General features: G+C 39.7%; 1 protein-coding gene across 6 annotated transcripts in view; it reads left to right on the forward strand.

Moving 5' to 3' along the window:
- USP22 (ubiquitin specific peptidase 22) overlaps window positions 1–16,652 on the forward strand; it is a 96,140-nt gene that overhangs the window by 27,286 nt on the left and 52,202 nt on the right. For 5 of the 6 annotated variants that reach the window (XM_042036885.1, XM_042036883.1, XM_042036882.1 and 2 more), the window contains exon 2: window positions 5,757–5,889. In XM_042036885.1, coding sequence (XP_041892819.1) covers window positions 5,757–5,889 — 133 coding nt within the window. Of the gene's footprint in view, window positions 1–5,756; window positions 5,890–15,569; window positions 15,634–16,652 lie in introns of those variants that run through there. The other variant, XM_042036886.1, reaches the window with a different exon arrangement.

Raw genomic sequence — 16,652 nt, forward strand, 5'->3', positions numbered from 1 at the left:
AGCTGCTCACATGGTCATAATGGTATATTTTTATTTACACTCCATTTGAGAACTGTGATGTTATTTAACAGCTTAGGCCATTTCATCTTTAATTATAAGCTGTGATCTTGTTGTCTTCAAACTTCAAGCAGATGGTCAGAGTCAAGTGTCCTGTTCAGACTGGGAGAGCTGTGTAGACATCTCCTCTCTGCCTTTTTTTTGGTTCTGCTGCTGTCTGAACATTTAGAATAACCCAGTTTAAGAAGTTACCTGTGATTTTCTGAATACTTACCAAACTCAAAAGTTCTGTAACTAGTGCACAATTTTTCTTGTACAAATAAAACCTTTACTGGTACCCCTGACTTCAGTGGGTCTGAGAATAAAATTTACAATATTGATGGCATGTTTTTCTAAAGACGTAATTGACATTTCTAATTGGACAGTATCATAATTAAGACTTGATTGTGGTGAGTGAACAATACTTAAGTTGATTTTTTAATTATTTAAAGCTGATGTGTCAGAGCAGTGCACTGACTCAGTAACTGAATCATCCTATCAGCATGTGGAGGAGTGATTTACATGCCATATCATGGAGAACTGTAGAATCAAATTCCCTCTTTTTCTCTCTTCAAGCCTAAGAACATGGCTTTGAAGTTTAAATTATTTAAATTTCTGAAATGTCCCAGCCCCTGTACTGGTGGCTGATGGATTTGTCACAGACTGGTGTTGGGAACACAGCACAGCAAGTCTAGGAGTAAATACAGACTTAAGGAGTGATAGAAATGTCGTAAGGCAGATTTGACCCATTTTTGTTACTCCTGTGGTGCAGAGTACTCGAGAGTAATAAATGCTCTTGGCTGTGCTTTAATACTGGCTCTGTCCTCCCACAGGGTGGAAGAAACACCACAGTTGGAATCGCCATAGGGTCTCCAGCAAGGAGAGAAGCAGTGGTCGGTTACATGGCCTTTTGTGATTATCTGTCCTTTTTTTCTTTCAAAAAATAGGCCAAGGGAAGCACACTGTTCATCACTCAACGTGAGCTGCTGTGGCTGCTTTAGATCTGGAAGAGAATTGGTTGCAAGATGAATGAATAAGAATAAAAATAAAACTCTGTGTCCAGGCTGTGATCTAAACATAGCGAGGGGAATAGGATAGGCAAAAATCCCCAGAGAGGATTGACTGTTCCTAAAATGTGAATATTAAGGCCTGGAACACTGAATATGTGAGGAAATGTTTAAATTTTGCTTCAATGTCTTGCTCTGTGGCCCAGTGAAGGCACTTCTTATCTGAAAATTTTCAGTCTAAGATCTCTGACTTTTCTGGTTCGGGTTTTTCTTCTTTCCCCTATTCTGCTGTTAAGGTAATGAATGCTGCAAACCTTTAATCAGTCTAGTCACTTTTGTTCATGTCTGTAAAGACTTAAGAATTCAAGAAAGCAGAGTTTTATTGCAGGAACTGTCACAGATTCCTAAGGCTCTGCACAAGTGTTGCTTTCACCTTCTTTCAAGTCCTCTGAAGCACAATCTTGTAAGGAATAGCTTGGCAGAGCTGAGGTAACACTTCTGGAGCACAAACACTGCTCCTGGGGAGCAAAACAGGTTATGATGGCAAACTTAGACATGGAGGGAGAATTTCCCACATACACCTATATTCTCTAGGTAGGCATATTTAGAGCTGCCCAACAAACGCCTTAATTTGTGCAGACTGAGAATAAAGTTGTTTCTGAAGAAGGTTTGGGCTGGAAAATGAAGCGTACCCACCAAAAACTTCCAGTAATGATTCTAACATGTTAGAAAATTAAATACTTTCCCTTGTTCCCAATGTGTCTAAACATTGTATCTGTTTTACACAAAAGACTTACTTTAGAAGGTGGGGAAATAGAAGTAGATTTGGTTTGGGAAGCATTTACTTTCCTAGTGCTACAAATTTGTACCTGATCAAACATTGCAGGGATCCATAACTGGTGTTTGCTTTAAGACTGCCTTAAGAATCTGCTCCTTTTGAGTTACTTGTGAACACATACAGGATGGCAGCACCTTCCTTATGATCTTTTAACCTCCCAATCCTCCCACTGTCTTGTTAGTGTTACCTCGATCATCTTTTCCCCTGTACCTTTGTGGTGGATATGTTTTGCAGACTGTGACAGGTAGGAGGCCTTTGGCTTATAAGCTTGTAGCTAAAAATCTCTCTGTTCTGAAAGTGCTTTGATATATTTAGTGTGAGCATAAGATGCAAGACTCCTGAGTACCACAGTGGAAAACTTGTAAAAAGATGTTTTCCTCTTATCATATTGAGTTAAATAAAAATTGTACTTCTAAAGCTATTTCTGAAATAGCTGCAAATATGGAAGGAGAGTGTGTAATAGCTCAGGTCACTGGATGCCTCTTGCTTTCCCTGCACTATTGGCTTTGTAGGGATAGTTTGTTTCCATTGGTTCATTTCAGGAGCCAGTATTGCATGAAGCTGAAACAGGTTTGTGGGTTTTTAGAACAACTGATGCTCCTGCCCGGTGTGACTTTCTTGCTTTAGGTGGAGCCTGAGCTGGCCCAGGACAGAGCAGGAGTTGTCAGATCGAGAGGTGTAAGGGCAGAACATCAGTGGATATGTTCATTTTCTCCACTGCTGTTCTGATGGTGGGATGGTAAACTAGTAATAAGCTCTTCTGACAATTTGGGAAGATTTGGAGTGTCAGCACTCTGGTTTTTGACCTACTGATGCCTGCTGCTTTCTTTTTAAACTCATTTCATATCATGACTGTTCACAGCATGGAGAGCAGTGTTTTAGAGGTGGACTCTTGACTTGTCTTACAGGTGTTCAGTGTGTGTCATGCACTAATGTTTTCACCCTCTTTTGCTGGGCTAAACCTCCTCTATAGAGGATACAAAACTGTTGCTGGGGGTCTGGGCCTGTGAGTTACCCCAGCCCTGGCAGCAATACAGGAGATCAGTAGAGGGTGAAACACTGCAGAGGGAATTGGGGTAGCTAATGCTGTCACAACTATCAGTAACTCTCTGTAGGTGCATACACCATTTATATTGTGCTGGACCATTCTTTCCTATCATTTAAAAAACTGATTATAATCTTCCAGAAAGAAAACGCTCCAGGCCTCTTCTGGTTTCTGTGTGTGGTTTGTTGGAATATCAGAGCAAAAACAAAGGGGACAGACAGAGGTTCAGTATGGACTGAAGGAAGACTGGCTGGGGGACATAAAGATGAGGGATCGAGTATGGTGTGGGAAGAGAATGGGGTGAAAGATGGTGAGTGGGTACTTGAGGATGAGGATAATACAGGAAAGAAGCAGGTAGGGAGCAAACTAAAATGAGGAGGGAGCAGGATAATAGTGGGAAAAGGTGTGAAGGAAGGGGAAAACTCTACTTTTATGTCTTGGCTAAGGAAGGCATGTTTCTGTATCTTGGAGGAGGAGAAGTGACAGGTTGATTCTGTAGCTGAAATCCTGGTTGACTTCCCTAAAGCATCCAGACCATAAGTAAGACCTGACTTGCTTTTTAAAAAGTTGAATCCTGTTTTAAAGCAAGCTGTATGGATCAGACTGATTCTCGTTACTCATTTGCAGTATTCTGTTTCATCTTAGACTGTAGCCTCAAGAGATGTGAGCAGGGGTGGGAGTATTATGAAACAAAGTAATTTGATTATTTGGGGTGGGGTGGGAGGGTGGCAGCTTTGTTTTAACTTAGCAAATTGTTTAAAAGCACAGACAGATAAAAAGCAGACAGCTAATCTGGTTAAGAATAGCCACTATGGGTTTTGATATTGATTTCTTTCCACACTCTGTCATCTTTTAACCTTGTTTTCTTACAACTTTTGAAAACCCATCTTGAGCTGAACTGAACAAATAGAGGATATGGATAAAATAGCTTGCTTTCAAGAAGTGAATCAACTTCTCTTTCAACTTACCACTACATTTCTTTTACATTCTTCAATTTCTCTTAATTATCATTGCAGTAAAAACTCTTACAGATATGAATTTTCTGCCTTTTAGCCTAAAATGACCAGCTTTTACATGCTTGTTATGTCATGTGTTTACAATACATTTAATGCTAAAAGATTTATTTTTAGCTGGCTCAGTAAAATAGCTGGTTGCTGGAGTTGTTGTCATAGCAGCAATCTTAACAGATAGGCTCATCCTATTTAGCTTTTGCAGCCGACGAGCGGCCGTTAGGCAACAGTTTGACAGTTCTGCAGCATTTTTCTAAAGATGGAAATTGTGCTGGTGGTGGTGAATTTTTTTTTGGCCTTACTTTAAAATATTTCTTTCTGTAGGTGTGTGGAGTTCGATTCTACATTTTCCCCTAACAACTTATGATAACTTTGAATACACAACATGTGAGATTCAGAATTTAAGTCTTAATTTGTAGGAGCTTGAAAATAAATTACATGGTGCAACATATTGCAAGCTGCTTTGATGATTTTTTTAAAAAGCCAGAAATATTCTGAGAGAAAAATGCCAGACTAGAGAACAAGATTGTGCATCATTTATTCAGCAGTAATTTTAAGTCGTGTCAGACTGGGCAAATATTACTGAAGAACTTTGTGGGTTGTTTTTGATGAAATGCACTGCCTGGGTTAGATGATATCTTAGGATTTTAGTAATCCCAATTCTTACTTTCTTAGTATGAAGAGAATGGGATCCTTCTGTATTGACAAGCAAAGAAATAGTATTTTCAGATTAGTCTGTAAAATTAGACATACCTCTAAGTGTTCCCCCGTAGCTCTTAGCTGTTACAAAAGTTCAGTTGCCCTCAGGTCTGAATGCAGTTCTGTCTGAGATGAAATGTGAATTTACTGTGAGGAATTTCTCCTGTCTGTAACTTCCAGTCAGATGGTATTGAACCTAAATTACTTTCAATGTGGTTGAGCAAAAGACTTACTCTCAAAACTCTCTTAAGTCTCTTAGTAGACAGAGTAATTAAAAAAAAAAAACGGAAGTATTTTAGTTTAATGCTAAGAGATGGGTTTGGGTGCTGTTGGCTTAGGGTGCTTCAATTATGATTGAGTCAAAAAGTCTATTTAACCTTCCAATGACTTTTTTTGCTCCTTAAGCCTCACTTGTTAAAATGTATTGTTATTACAGACTGTCATATCAAGTGTGTGTGCTTATTAATTTCCGATCAATCACGGCAACTTTCCTCACATCTCCCCATTCTGGGTCGTTTTGGGGAATAGTTCAGGCCGTTGCTTTCAGCTTCTGGTTCAAAGCCAGTCTCAGAATAGCAAAGGCAACTTCTGTAACTCTGGCTGGTATGGATTTGATATTGTGCCACTGTTTGGTGGACTAATGTAGAAAACTCTAATGAGTGAATCTGGCAGAATCTCCCAGCAGAAAAATGAAATATCATATACCCACACACATTTTAATGTTCAAGTTACATTACAGCTTTTGAGTGCATCAAGGAGGTCGGTGCTCTGAAAAAGCAGAGTTCTTGCTGTGGTCCCACCACCCAAGCTCCTGCCTCTTCACCACTTAACCTCCCTGCTGGGCAGCTGCTTTCCCTGGGTTCTGGTGGTCATCTGACTCTTGAGACCTGCTCCCTGATAGGACCTATAGGAAATATCTTGGACAAATGCAAGGGTGCTCTCTGTTGTTTTGTCCAACTGGTGGTTTTGTTGTGTGAGGACAGAGCTGTTTCCCTGCTGGTCTGCAGCATTCCAAAGGCACCGAGTGAAAGGGAAAGGCAGCAGTGAGAGCTGCACCCGATTACCTGGACTTGGGGATGTGTTTCTGTCACTCACAATCTGTGTCTGTTTTGCTGTTTCAGGCAAAGTCGTGCATTTGTCATATGTGTGGTGCCCACCTGAACAGACTCCACTCTTGCCTCTACTGTGTCTTCTTTGGCTGTTTTACAAAGAAACATATTCACGAGCACGCGAAGACAAAGCGACACAATTTAGGTGAGTTCTTATCCTAATGGTGCTCATAACCCTCTGTGTTATCCCTGTCCATTCCAGTCCAATAAAGTGACATTTTCCTGTAGTTACCTCACTAGGCAGAGAGATAGTTTTATTTGTAGTCTGGTTTAGTTTAGTGGCATTATTCTAAACTTGGTGCTTAAACTTCCGTTGCATCACTGTTAAGTTTATGTTCACAACTTGTAATTTGTTTAGTATCTTGGTATTTATGAATTAATGTCATATATAAAAATGTGAGGAGGCAGAGTTTTGTGGGTTTCTTTCCTAAGTGTTAAAAATGGTGGGTTTAATGCCTGGAACTAGAACATTTATTTCAGTAAACTTTTTTTTCAGGAGGTCATAATCACTTCTTTTCTTGCTGAGGAAAAACCCCATCATTTCTATCACAAAGAAGACTAATCAAGTAGCAATCAGAATTATTTGAACTGCTGAAGTTTGAGGGGGTGATTTTCTTCATTTTTCTGTGTTGGCTTCTTACTTCTAGTGGGGTCAATAACCTAAGTAGTAAGAAAACCGTTTATTTGATATGGAGTACTTTTCCCTCAACCATCTTAAAAAATGCTGGTTAAAGGCCAACAAGTTCTTCTCTTCTGTCAGCTTTGGTGCTACGTCATGTTCAAAACCAAAAGCCTTTGGTTTTGTTTTGAATTACCTATTGCTTATAGTTTAGAACATTTTCGAGTTACAATGCAAAATCCTGATCTATATTCTATATTAAAATTCCATTTTTAAATGGATGGATATAATTTTTCTCCAAATTAAAATATATTCTTGGTGGAGTGATGTAAGAAACAGGAAAAAAAAAGGCATTATTTCATGGCACAAATTTGCTCTTGACCAGCGTGGCCACCATTCCTAATTTAATTTATCCTAAGTGCTTATGGAACAAACTGTCTTTATTTTCCATGAAGACAGAGACGCTCCAGAAGGCCAACAGTGCTGTGTACTCCTGCGCTTAAGAAACGGGTGTGTAAGTTTACTATTTTTGGAAAAGATGATTTAAACCAGCAGATCGTTATAGTTTCTTCCTCCATATGTGTCAAGAAAGAAAAAGATGAGACTCAGTAGTGGTATAGTTTAAGTTTGTAAATGTCTTGAAAAATAGAATACTGGAAAATAGTACTGAAAATTCCATCACGGTATGGCTAAGAGCACTGGGACTGTTCAGCTCACAGGAGAGAAGGCTCAGGGCAACCTTATGGGTGGGTACAAATATCTGAAGGAGGGGTTAAAAAAAGTGCATTGGGCTGTTTCCAGTGGTGTCCAAGAGGCAGCGAGGACAAAGTGAAATACAGGAGGCTCTGTCTGATCATCACACAACTGTAAGGGTGACCGAGGACTGGAGCAAGTTGCACTGAGAGGTTGTGGTCTATCCCTGAATATATTCGGAATCCCTCTGGACATGGGCCTGGGCAGCCTGGGTGTTCTGGATGGCCCTGCTGGAGCAGGGGCTGGACAAGGTGACCACAGAGGTCCTTGCCAACCTCAGCCATTTTTTGAAAACTGAAAGTACCAAACCAACCCTCTGTGACATCTTTTAGTTGCTTTTTGCAGAGTGTGGTCTCAAAGAGCTTTTAAAGTCGATTCATTAGCTGAAATTATTTTGGAATATTTACCAACACAGAAGTGCAAATTTGAGGTAAACTCAAAGAATTTCTGGTAAAAGGGAGGGGTGGGGGTGTGTGTGTGTATATAAATATATATATATATAAAACAACCTTTCGTGCGAATACAAGTTTATGGCTACATGTAAGGTTTAAAAAAATACTGTGCTAAATTGAGACTGTCAACAGTATTTACCTGTTTATCTGTGGACACTTTGTAAACACTAATTTTTTTACCACTAAACATATTTATGGAGAACTTTTAAAAAAAGCTTTATAACTACACACATTCTCAGCTGCTGTTTATGTGTTTGGGAAGCTTAAATTCAAATTATTTTTTGTGTGAGGTAGAATTTGCTGTTGTCTGCTGTAGTGAATTAGCTTCTGTTTTCTTAAAGGAAAACCAAAACTGGATGGAGGAGGGAGATTCTTGAAGATGCTCTTGCTTAAGGACTGTTGTAGTTATTGTCGTGGCACTAGGCAATTAAGACTGTGTCAGATAAGGTACTTCCCAAAAGGAATAGCCTTTAGATAAAAAGGGCAAGAGTTAATTAAGCCAAAGCACAAAATACTTTACTGAATCATCCCAAAAAGGATTCTTCTGCAGCTAAATATAAATTACTTGGTGCACAAATACACGTAACATGACGATTGTGCAAGCGACTGCTCGATTTCTAGTTTTGGAGATTCCTTTCTCTATTTTTTTTAATGTATGTTTTGGTGTTTCATTTCCAGCTGCATGTGAAATGAGCTTTAAAAATATTTTTGTAGTTTTACTAGTGCTTTTGGTTGCTTTTCCTGCTGCAGTTTTAGTTGGGAAAATAACGTCTGATAGGCAAAAACAAGCTGAGTGCTTTGAAATTTCAAAATGAAGAGGAATTATTTTAAAGCACTTGGTGACTTTTTGCTGAGCCAACATCAGTCTCCATGGAGACAGGCAGGAGCTGCACACTTAATCACAGTTGTAAGAAATACCATGGATTTCAGCTGTAACAGCTGTCTGAGCATGGAAGGGATGTGTTTGCAGCTTACTGCTGTGTGTTTCAGGAGGCTCCAGCATCATATTCCAGAGTGGTTTTAAATACATCCCTTGCTATCTCTGCTTCCCTGAACAATCTAAATTAGGCACTCACAGTCTGACCTTACAGTGATACCTGTGCTCTTGCATCTGCCTCCCTGTTCAATGTATATTAATAACACTGTACTTAATTTAATGTATTCCTTGAGTTGTGAATGTGGGTGACGGGTAGGTGAGGTAAGATCCAGCTATAGGAGCTGCTTTTTTTTTATTCTCTGCATTGCACAGTCTCTCTCAGTCAATCTCCAGGACAGGCTGATATTCCCAATGGGCTCTGTGTGTCTTTTGTGAGGAGTTGTGAAATGGTGAGAGCAAAGTCCTTACTGATCTCTTCTGGGATTCTTTGTATTTTTGATCCTGGCAGATGTTTCCTTTTCCCCACCTGTAGGAACCTGAACTATTTTTAACTTTTCTTATTGCAACTCTTATATGATTCTCAACATCCTCATCATACTTCACTTTTCCAGTTCTAATGTGTCCATCTCCAGTGCAACCCTTTGGATTAAGACAGTTTGCTTGCTAATGACTTGCATTCTTAGTTAATGCTTCCATGACTTCTACTTTGTGCTTCTAAACCTGCTGTTCAAAACAAAGCTGGTATTGTTACTTGGGAGTTAAACTCAGTGACTCCAAAACTTCTTTTCTGATTGGTGGTACTTGTCTTCCTCTTTAGTGGTAGTGATTGGAGTTTCACTCTTGTGCTGTTGCCTCTTTGCTAAGTAACTTGAAATCCTTCTGGAGCTATTTTTATTATCCTAAATGAATATGTGCCGTCAACATACTCTGTCATCTTCCTCAATAATCCTTCCAAATCAGGTTCAGCACCTGGGGAGTCTGCTGGTGGTTTCTATCCTTGTAAAAATTGATGGTCTCTTCCTTCTCTTTTCTACAGCTGTTCAATGAAGGAAAATACACATTAACTTAGTCCCAGAGTAGCAGGAGCAGGAAGATGTCTGTGAACAGTAATTCTAAAAGAGAAGAGATGTTGGTGCTTTAAAGTTCATCTCAAAACTGTAGCAGTGATTAATTTATCAGTTTCCTGACTGGGACTGTAAAATCCTGGGCAGACACCAAATGAAGTTTTAGTATTCTTTCTGAGTGAATATTTTCTGTTACATAATGTTGCTTTTTTAATATATGCACATACTCTTAGCTGCAGGAAAACCCACTGGTATACGGCTTGGGACAGTCTGTTACAGATGGCCATTCTGAGTTAGACTAGTTCAGTTATGGTATCAAAGCTCTGTGCAAAGCTATTTATTTAAACTCCCTGCTGAGGAGCCAACTTGTGCATGTCCATGCTGTGCCTCTCTCTATTAAAGATGCACTTGTAACACCTGAACAGTGTCTCTGAATCAGCACCTCTGATGCAGGTTTTGGGTGAAGTCTTGATCTGCTCTGAGGCCTCATTCTGTAGTTCAGGAATAGAGGGGAGGTGAGTTAGCAGGAGTGAGGTTCAGTGGTTTAAAGACTAAACGAGAGAGAGTTGGAAGACTGAACTATTATTCCATTTCTAGGGACACTGGCAAACAGTTCATTATGGAATTAGTCCTGTTAGGGTACATTCATTATTTATTAGATCACAAACTGTTTCTTGAGGAACTGTTTTCTTTTAAGTATGTGCTGATGTAAAATTCAGTCCAATAAATACATTTGTGGTGAGAGGAACTGGGTGGGTGAGCCTAATAATAATGCTCATAGATTAAGTTGAGGATTTTTGGTACAATTCAAAAAGCTTCTACTTCCTCTGGAAAACAAATAACTAATTTTTTTCATCTGATTCAGAGGAAACATGACAGAAAGCTGGTTTCTGTACTGAAGTTGGTAAAAGGGAAAAATCTGATCACTTCTGTTACTGCATACCTGTCTGAAATTTAATACATAGAATCAGAACACTTCTGTAAAGGAATGACAGTAAAAGCTGTTTAATTTTCATTTGAGTTGGAAGGTGTTGACTGTAGTGTTGCTTCTGCCAGTTCTTTTTTAAACAGCAAAGATTTTCATAACACCCTATGTGGAAAGGGCAATTAAAGCTGTTCTCAGCACAGTTTACTGCACTGCTGGAGTAGCAGTTAGATTGTTTTTTCTGTTCACATCCAGGCTCAGAAAGGGGTAGAGAAGGTCATCTGGGCATTTTACCAGCCTCTTGATTTGAGTTCTAATGCTTTACTTGGTGATGGTGTGGAGAAGCCTGTTGAGGAGATGAAGGTGAATGGAAAGCAGCACACAAACAGTGTTTGCAGTTCTGTCAGAGGTAGATGCTATCACATTAATATGTCTTTTTTGATAACATAACTGATTTTCACAGAAAAAAGGAAATACACTGAACCTGACCGGATCAAGTAAAGGATTTGACATTTTGCCCCCTTGGAAATTATTACTTGAGGTAGAAATGGCAGGGATCAATATGAGAATCATGGTGCATAAGAGGCAAGAAAAAGGGAAGTTGATGAATGAACTGAAAGCAGAGTGTGTAGGACACAGACTTAACTAGCAGAACCAGTCCTGGTTTACTGCTGTTTTCTAGTAATTGAAGAGAACGAATTTTGTCTGTGTATGACATTCCTGATGGTCACAAAGTTCAGAGGTGTTATTTGTACTGAGGAAGGCTGGGTAGCCCTGTGAATTAAATAACCTCAGTGACTACAGCAAAAAAAAGGTAAAATTTGATGGGAGAAGGTACAAAATATTGCACTTCAACATAATATCCTTGTGATGCCAATTGGAAGATCATTGATTGGAAGAGGAAAAGGAGGAAAGCATTTTGTATGCACAGGTCAGTTGCAGGGTACGGCTTGAACTTTCAATATTCCCGATTGCCTAACAGTATCTGCTGCTCTGGGATGTATTGTGCAAAGTATTGCAGGGAAATCCTCTTTTGCTTATGTGAGGCACATTCCAGCATGGCATTCCTGTGCCTTAGCTCAAGCTTGGAGCCAGACTGGATTCATAAGGTGGCAGCAGGAAAGTTCATTGGAAATGTCTTCTGCTGGGGGTTGCTCTGGAAGGTGCAGGTAAGTGACGAGCTCCTGCCAGCCATCCCTCAAAAGCTCCTTTTAGTATCAGAAAAGACTCCTGAAGAGTTCTCTCTATACCTGGAATATTCTTATCCCTCAGAAAACCAACTTGCTGAATATTTACCTGTGTATTTCCAGCTCTGGATGTATCTGCTTGCCTCAGACCCAGCCACAAAGTTCTGTGCAGTTCTGGATCTTGCTACTGCTTCTACTGAAAATACTGTTATTTACATAAGTCTCCACTGTTGCTCAGATGAGAATATGCAGATGAGTATAAGCAGTTTGTAGCACATCATATGCAGCAGCTCCAAACTTGGTGACTGTGATTTGGGGGTTCTTCCCCCAGATTTCTGAAAAAAACCCAGCAAGATTAAGTAAGGGAGTGTTTAACAATTTCTCTCCTTTAATATATTTTAGTAATATTTTGAGAGATCAGGAAGAGGTGCTGTAGCAGGAGGATGTAATTCTTCTCAGTTTTTAAAGGTTTGCTGCAAAGAGGGGAACTGTGGAAGGTCGTATGGTCAGAGGAGGGCAGGGAGAAGACTGACAAAAGGCAAAATATATTTTATAATAGGGCAGCTTAAGTATAGGAATGCTACAGCCTCCTCTGCAGCATATTGGGGCATGCACACATATGTAGGTACTGTGTGTATACAATACAGGTGTTTCTGAATGAGGTCAAGGAGCTGGAATTAATATTCTGCTCCTAACAACTTAACATAAAGTGGTTTGACACACTGTGACTCCTCTAAATTAACAGTTAAAAGCGTATTTGCTGTCTAGATTCCATAGGGATAGCAGGACATTTTTATTTTGTCTTACCTTTCCTGGCTTGGATTCATATGGAGCTGTAGGATGCTATTCTAAACCATCACAGAAGCGAGTGTACAGCACAGGGGCTGCCCATTTGGCTCCTGGTGTTAAGTGGTTTGCAGCATAGCATTGGGTGCTTGCCATGTTTGGATTGCAGGCAAATCGAATTTAAACATTAAAATTCTAGATCCATATGGGGCCAACAGGCATCTTGGAGACTTCAGAGCCACAGAAACATTTTTCACCTGTTGGCTCCTGGTTTAAAAAAAGAAGAAAAAGTAACACTTAATGGAATAGTTCTCGAGTATTAGGAGAAGATACTGAATGTGAGAGGGAAGGATAATGCTTGACTATGACCATCATTTTTAAGGTGGATTAAAAGATTTGGTATGTGAGGCTGCACTTTTGGCAACAGAAGGAAGTTTGGGGTTTGTTTTTGGTTTTGGGTCTTTTTTTTCCCCCCTGACAGTAAATACCTGCAATTCTCAATGGCTGGATCATAATTTAGCAGGAGTAGTCTCTTTTCCGCTTATTTTCCTCCCTTCTTATCAGTTCAGGAATTCTGACCTGTGGTGCAGATTCCACGTGCCAGGAAATCGGGAGGAAGGCAATCAGATGCCTGCTTTATGCTGATAGATCAGAGACAAGATCCAGTGGAGAACTGGCTGAAGTTTAGCATATCACTTCTTGGGAACCTGAGCCAATTATCTGGAATGGGTTTAATGATTAACGCTCAAGGTGAGAAATCAGGGAGCACAGATTAGCTTTGGATGTTGGCCTAACATGGTCTAAAAGAATTGCCAATTTAGCTTCCTTTGTTACAGAAGTTGAAGAATATGCAGGTGACTTGCATAGAACACTGTGTGTGTTGATTTGAGGTTGATAATATGCCAAGACTGAGTCACAGAAATTCACAATGGATTTAATTTCAGTACAGGTGAAAACTGACCTGAATTTTGAGTTGCTGCTGGATGGTTTTTTTTTCTACTTGAGTGCACCCAGTGATCCAAGGGAGATGATACCAAAACATGATTCACAAATATCTCCTGTCTGATGAATGGTATTGAATATTATGGTGAAGTATCTCATTGCCAGCTGTGTAAAATCAGTTCTTTTCACCTGGGTCTTTCAAAAACTGAACATCCAAGTTTTTTTACCTGGATGAGACGTGCATGTGCACACTCTGGATGTGGCACACTTCCCTGCTTTTGTTGTGTTCCCATCATCTCTGGTCTCTTTAATATTTTCACAAGGCCATCAGTGGATATAGTTGGCAAAATAAAGCACTTGGGCTTAAGTAAAACACTTGGCTCCCAGATGGAGAGTTTGAAAACCTTTTGCTGCCAGATTTAAACTTTCACCCCTGAGCTGTTGTTTTTTAAAACTTAGTGTTCCTTGCACCAGTCGATAAAGTTGTTGTCATTCCTGCATGATCTTCTGTGCTGCCTCCTTGTTTCTCTAAACTGATAGTTTTACTTTTAAATGAAAAATAAAATGTATTTTCATTCCTCTCCTGCATTGCAGCTGCGTACAATTTTGTATGTAAAGGGGTATGAGGAGATCAGACTTTAAAGGAAGGGCAGCTTGTTGCCAGCACAGAAGGTATAAAAGCAAAGGGGAATGTTACATTCCAAGAGGTCTTTTCATTCTTAAATTGCTCTGCCTGTGATCACCAAGTAGGTATTTTGAATTCCTAAACCAGGAATCTAGATTGATCAAATTTAATAAAATGACATTGTGATTATTTTAAATTGCTTTTGGTTCTTCCTTGTGAAAGCAAAAGGTAGATTTCTACTTAATGTGTATTTTATTTTTCCAGGGTAATAAATTCTGCATGTGTATTAAGCTAAAACTGAAGTTCACTGATTTCATCCCCCTGTACCTTCCTGAGAGAAGTGTTGTAGTAGTGTTAGGAAGAGCAGATCCTGGAAGTTGGGAGTAGCAGCCATTCTGGAGGAGCTTCCTAAGAGAGATGTTCATTGTGGGGAATGTGGGGGCATCGTGGCAGACTTGCCAGTGGGTTAATCCAAAACACCTGGGCATTATTCCTAGGTTGGTAGTTCCCAAACGTTTTCTGAATTTGAGGCCTTTTTGTTAGTTTTGTGATCCCAAATATCAATGCAAATACCAGTGGTGAAATTTGCTGTATGTGCATTCTCATGCTTCACTGTTGTGTTTTTTATGGAATTTTCTGGCCAGGTGTTTCAGTTTGGGATAGAGCTTCATGGCAATTTGGCTTAAAACAAAAAAAGTTCAGCATTTTTCACAATGAGGTGAAATTTGTTTCATTCCCTCTAGTCCTTTGAGGGAGAAAGTTTTGCGTGGACTTTGTTCTTTGGATATTGTGTAACTTCAGTCAGTGCTAAGGAATTGCTCGCTTGGGAAGAGTTTCTGTCCATAAAACAGTCCTTTCAGTGGTTCCTCTGTTGTTCTTCACCTCAAGACAACCAGCGTAAGAAAGTTTAAGTGTATTTCAAGGGAAAAAATCAAATTATACTAACCTGAAAGAATTAACTTCCAAAGTTTCCTAGTGGACTCTTTTCCTGAGCAGCTGTGTTCTGGCTCCATGAGAAACTCCTGCCCTTCCTCCATGCTGTGGCCAGGCCTGTGTGGCTGCCTTGTCACTGGTGCTTGAGGTAATTTGTCCAAAACCCCTTGCAGTCATTAAAAAGACATTGGAAGGGTTGGCGTATGTACAACTGCATTGTTCCCATAAGTGTGCTGGAGAGAGGGTATTTCCTCAAGAGTCCTTAATCAGGCTCTGGACAATTACAGCTTTAACTCCGCCAGTGTTTCTGTTAAACTTTCTGCTCCTTTACACCAGAAATTCCTTCCTCTCTCAACAAGTGGTTTGTGCAAGGTGGTCTCTTGTTGGTTTAGATCTTGACATCTCTATTTCATTGCTCAGGCTCGTAAATCCAGGAAGAAAGGAAAAGCAAGGAATCCTCTGAGCACAGCTATGCCTACATGTTCTAATGGTAAATTGTAACTATTAGTGGTCACAGAGTCCTATTTATTCAATATTCTGCCAGCCCTGTTCTATTATTTGGGGGTCTGTTTGTGGGATGTTCTAAAAATATATGGAGAACAATATTTGGGTTTGTGTTTTAAGACCAGTACTTTGAATCTTCAACAATTTTTTTCTTGTAGAAAACTGTGCAGAACTGGTAATGCAATGAATGATGGAGTAAACACTGTGGAACTCTAATTCTCTGTAAGTTGTGATAAACCACCCCCCCAGTCACACAGTGTTTTATTACTGATCTCCACCACAGCTCAGAGTCTTGTCTTCTTTTGGGATATTCTGCTAAAGAAGTTTATTCAGTCCTCTAGTTAGCAGGGTGAAATATTCTGGTATTGGGACATAACGGAAGGTAATTAAAATCCTGAGTTTGTGACTTTACATGAAGTAACACAGTCCTTATCTTCTTACACAAACTGAGTGTGGTCCAAACAGGCAAAACAGAAGAATGGAGCACATCAGCAAGATAAAAAACTGTTTGAAGTAATTGGGGTTTATTGCATAATAGGAGAAGTAACAAACAATTGACATAATAGTTGAAAAAGTGATTTTAAAAAGGGGGAAGGAGGAAAAAACCAGCTTGCAAAGGACTAAAGGAGAGGGGGCAGCAGGTTGTGAGGGAGTAGAGGCTATGAAGGATGGAAGAGATGGGGTTAGAAAGGATCTTTACCAAGAAACGTCACCACAAGCACTGCCCCAGTAATGGGGCAGCACAGAGACTTCACCTGCGTTTGCCTGCTGAGATCCATGGCAGAATTCCTGCTGCATGGCATGTGGTTTGGCTTATTTAGCACTTCAGAGTAATTCAGTGCTGTTTCTTGCAGGCCACCTGATGTGGTAATGGTTTCCTGTGTTTAAAACAAGTTTCCACTGTAGTAAGACTATTCTACTAGTAGTAAGGCTATTCTAATAATGTTATTTATCTGGAAATAAAAGGAATTAAAAACCGAAATGTATTAAAGCTCTACACTTGGGGGATAAGGTTGATGTGTTTCTTAACTGTTGCTGGTGCAGATTGTGTTTTAGTAGGATTTGTTAGTGCCCACTGATTTTTAACTTTCCTGTGATTGTGGCTGTTTTTCATATCTATGTACTGGAAATCAGTTTACTAGGATTATTTTGCATGTTTTCCATTGTATATGTTGGAGTAAAATTACCTTTCTCAGTTAGGTATTTATTTTGTTTCTTGGCTTTCTTTTGTTTAAGGTTGT

The sequence above is a fragment of the Corvus kubaryi genome, unplaced genomic scaffold (assembly GCF_017639235.1).
Source record: "Corvus kubaryi isolate FWS band 111438036 unplaced genomic scaffold, C.kubaryi_AGA036_p1.0 37387, whole genome shotgun sequence".
NCBI classification, from domain to species: Eukaryota; Metazoa; Chordata; class Aves; order Passeriformes; family Corvidae; genus Corvus; species Corvus kubaryi.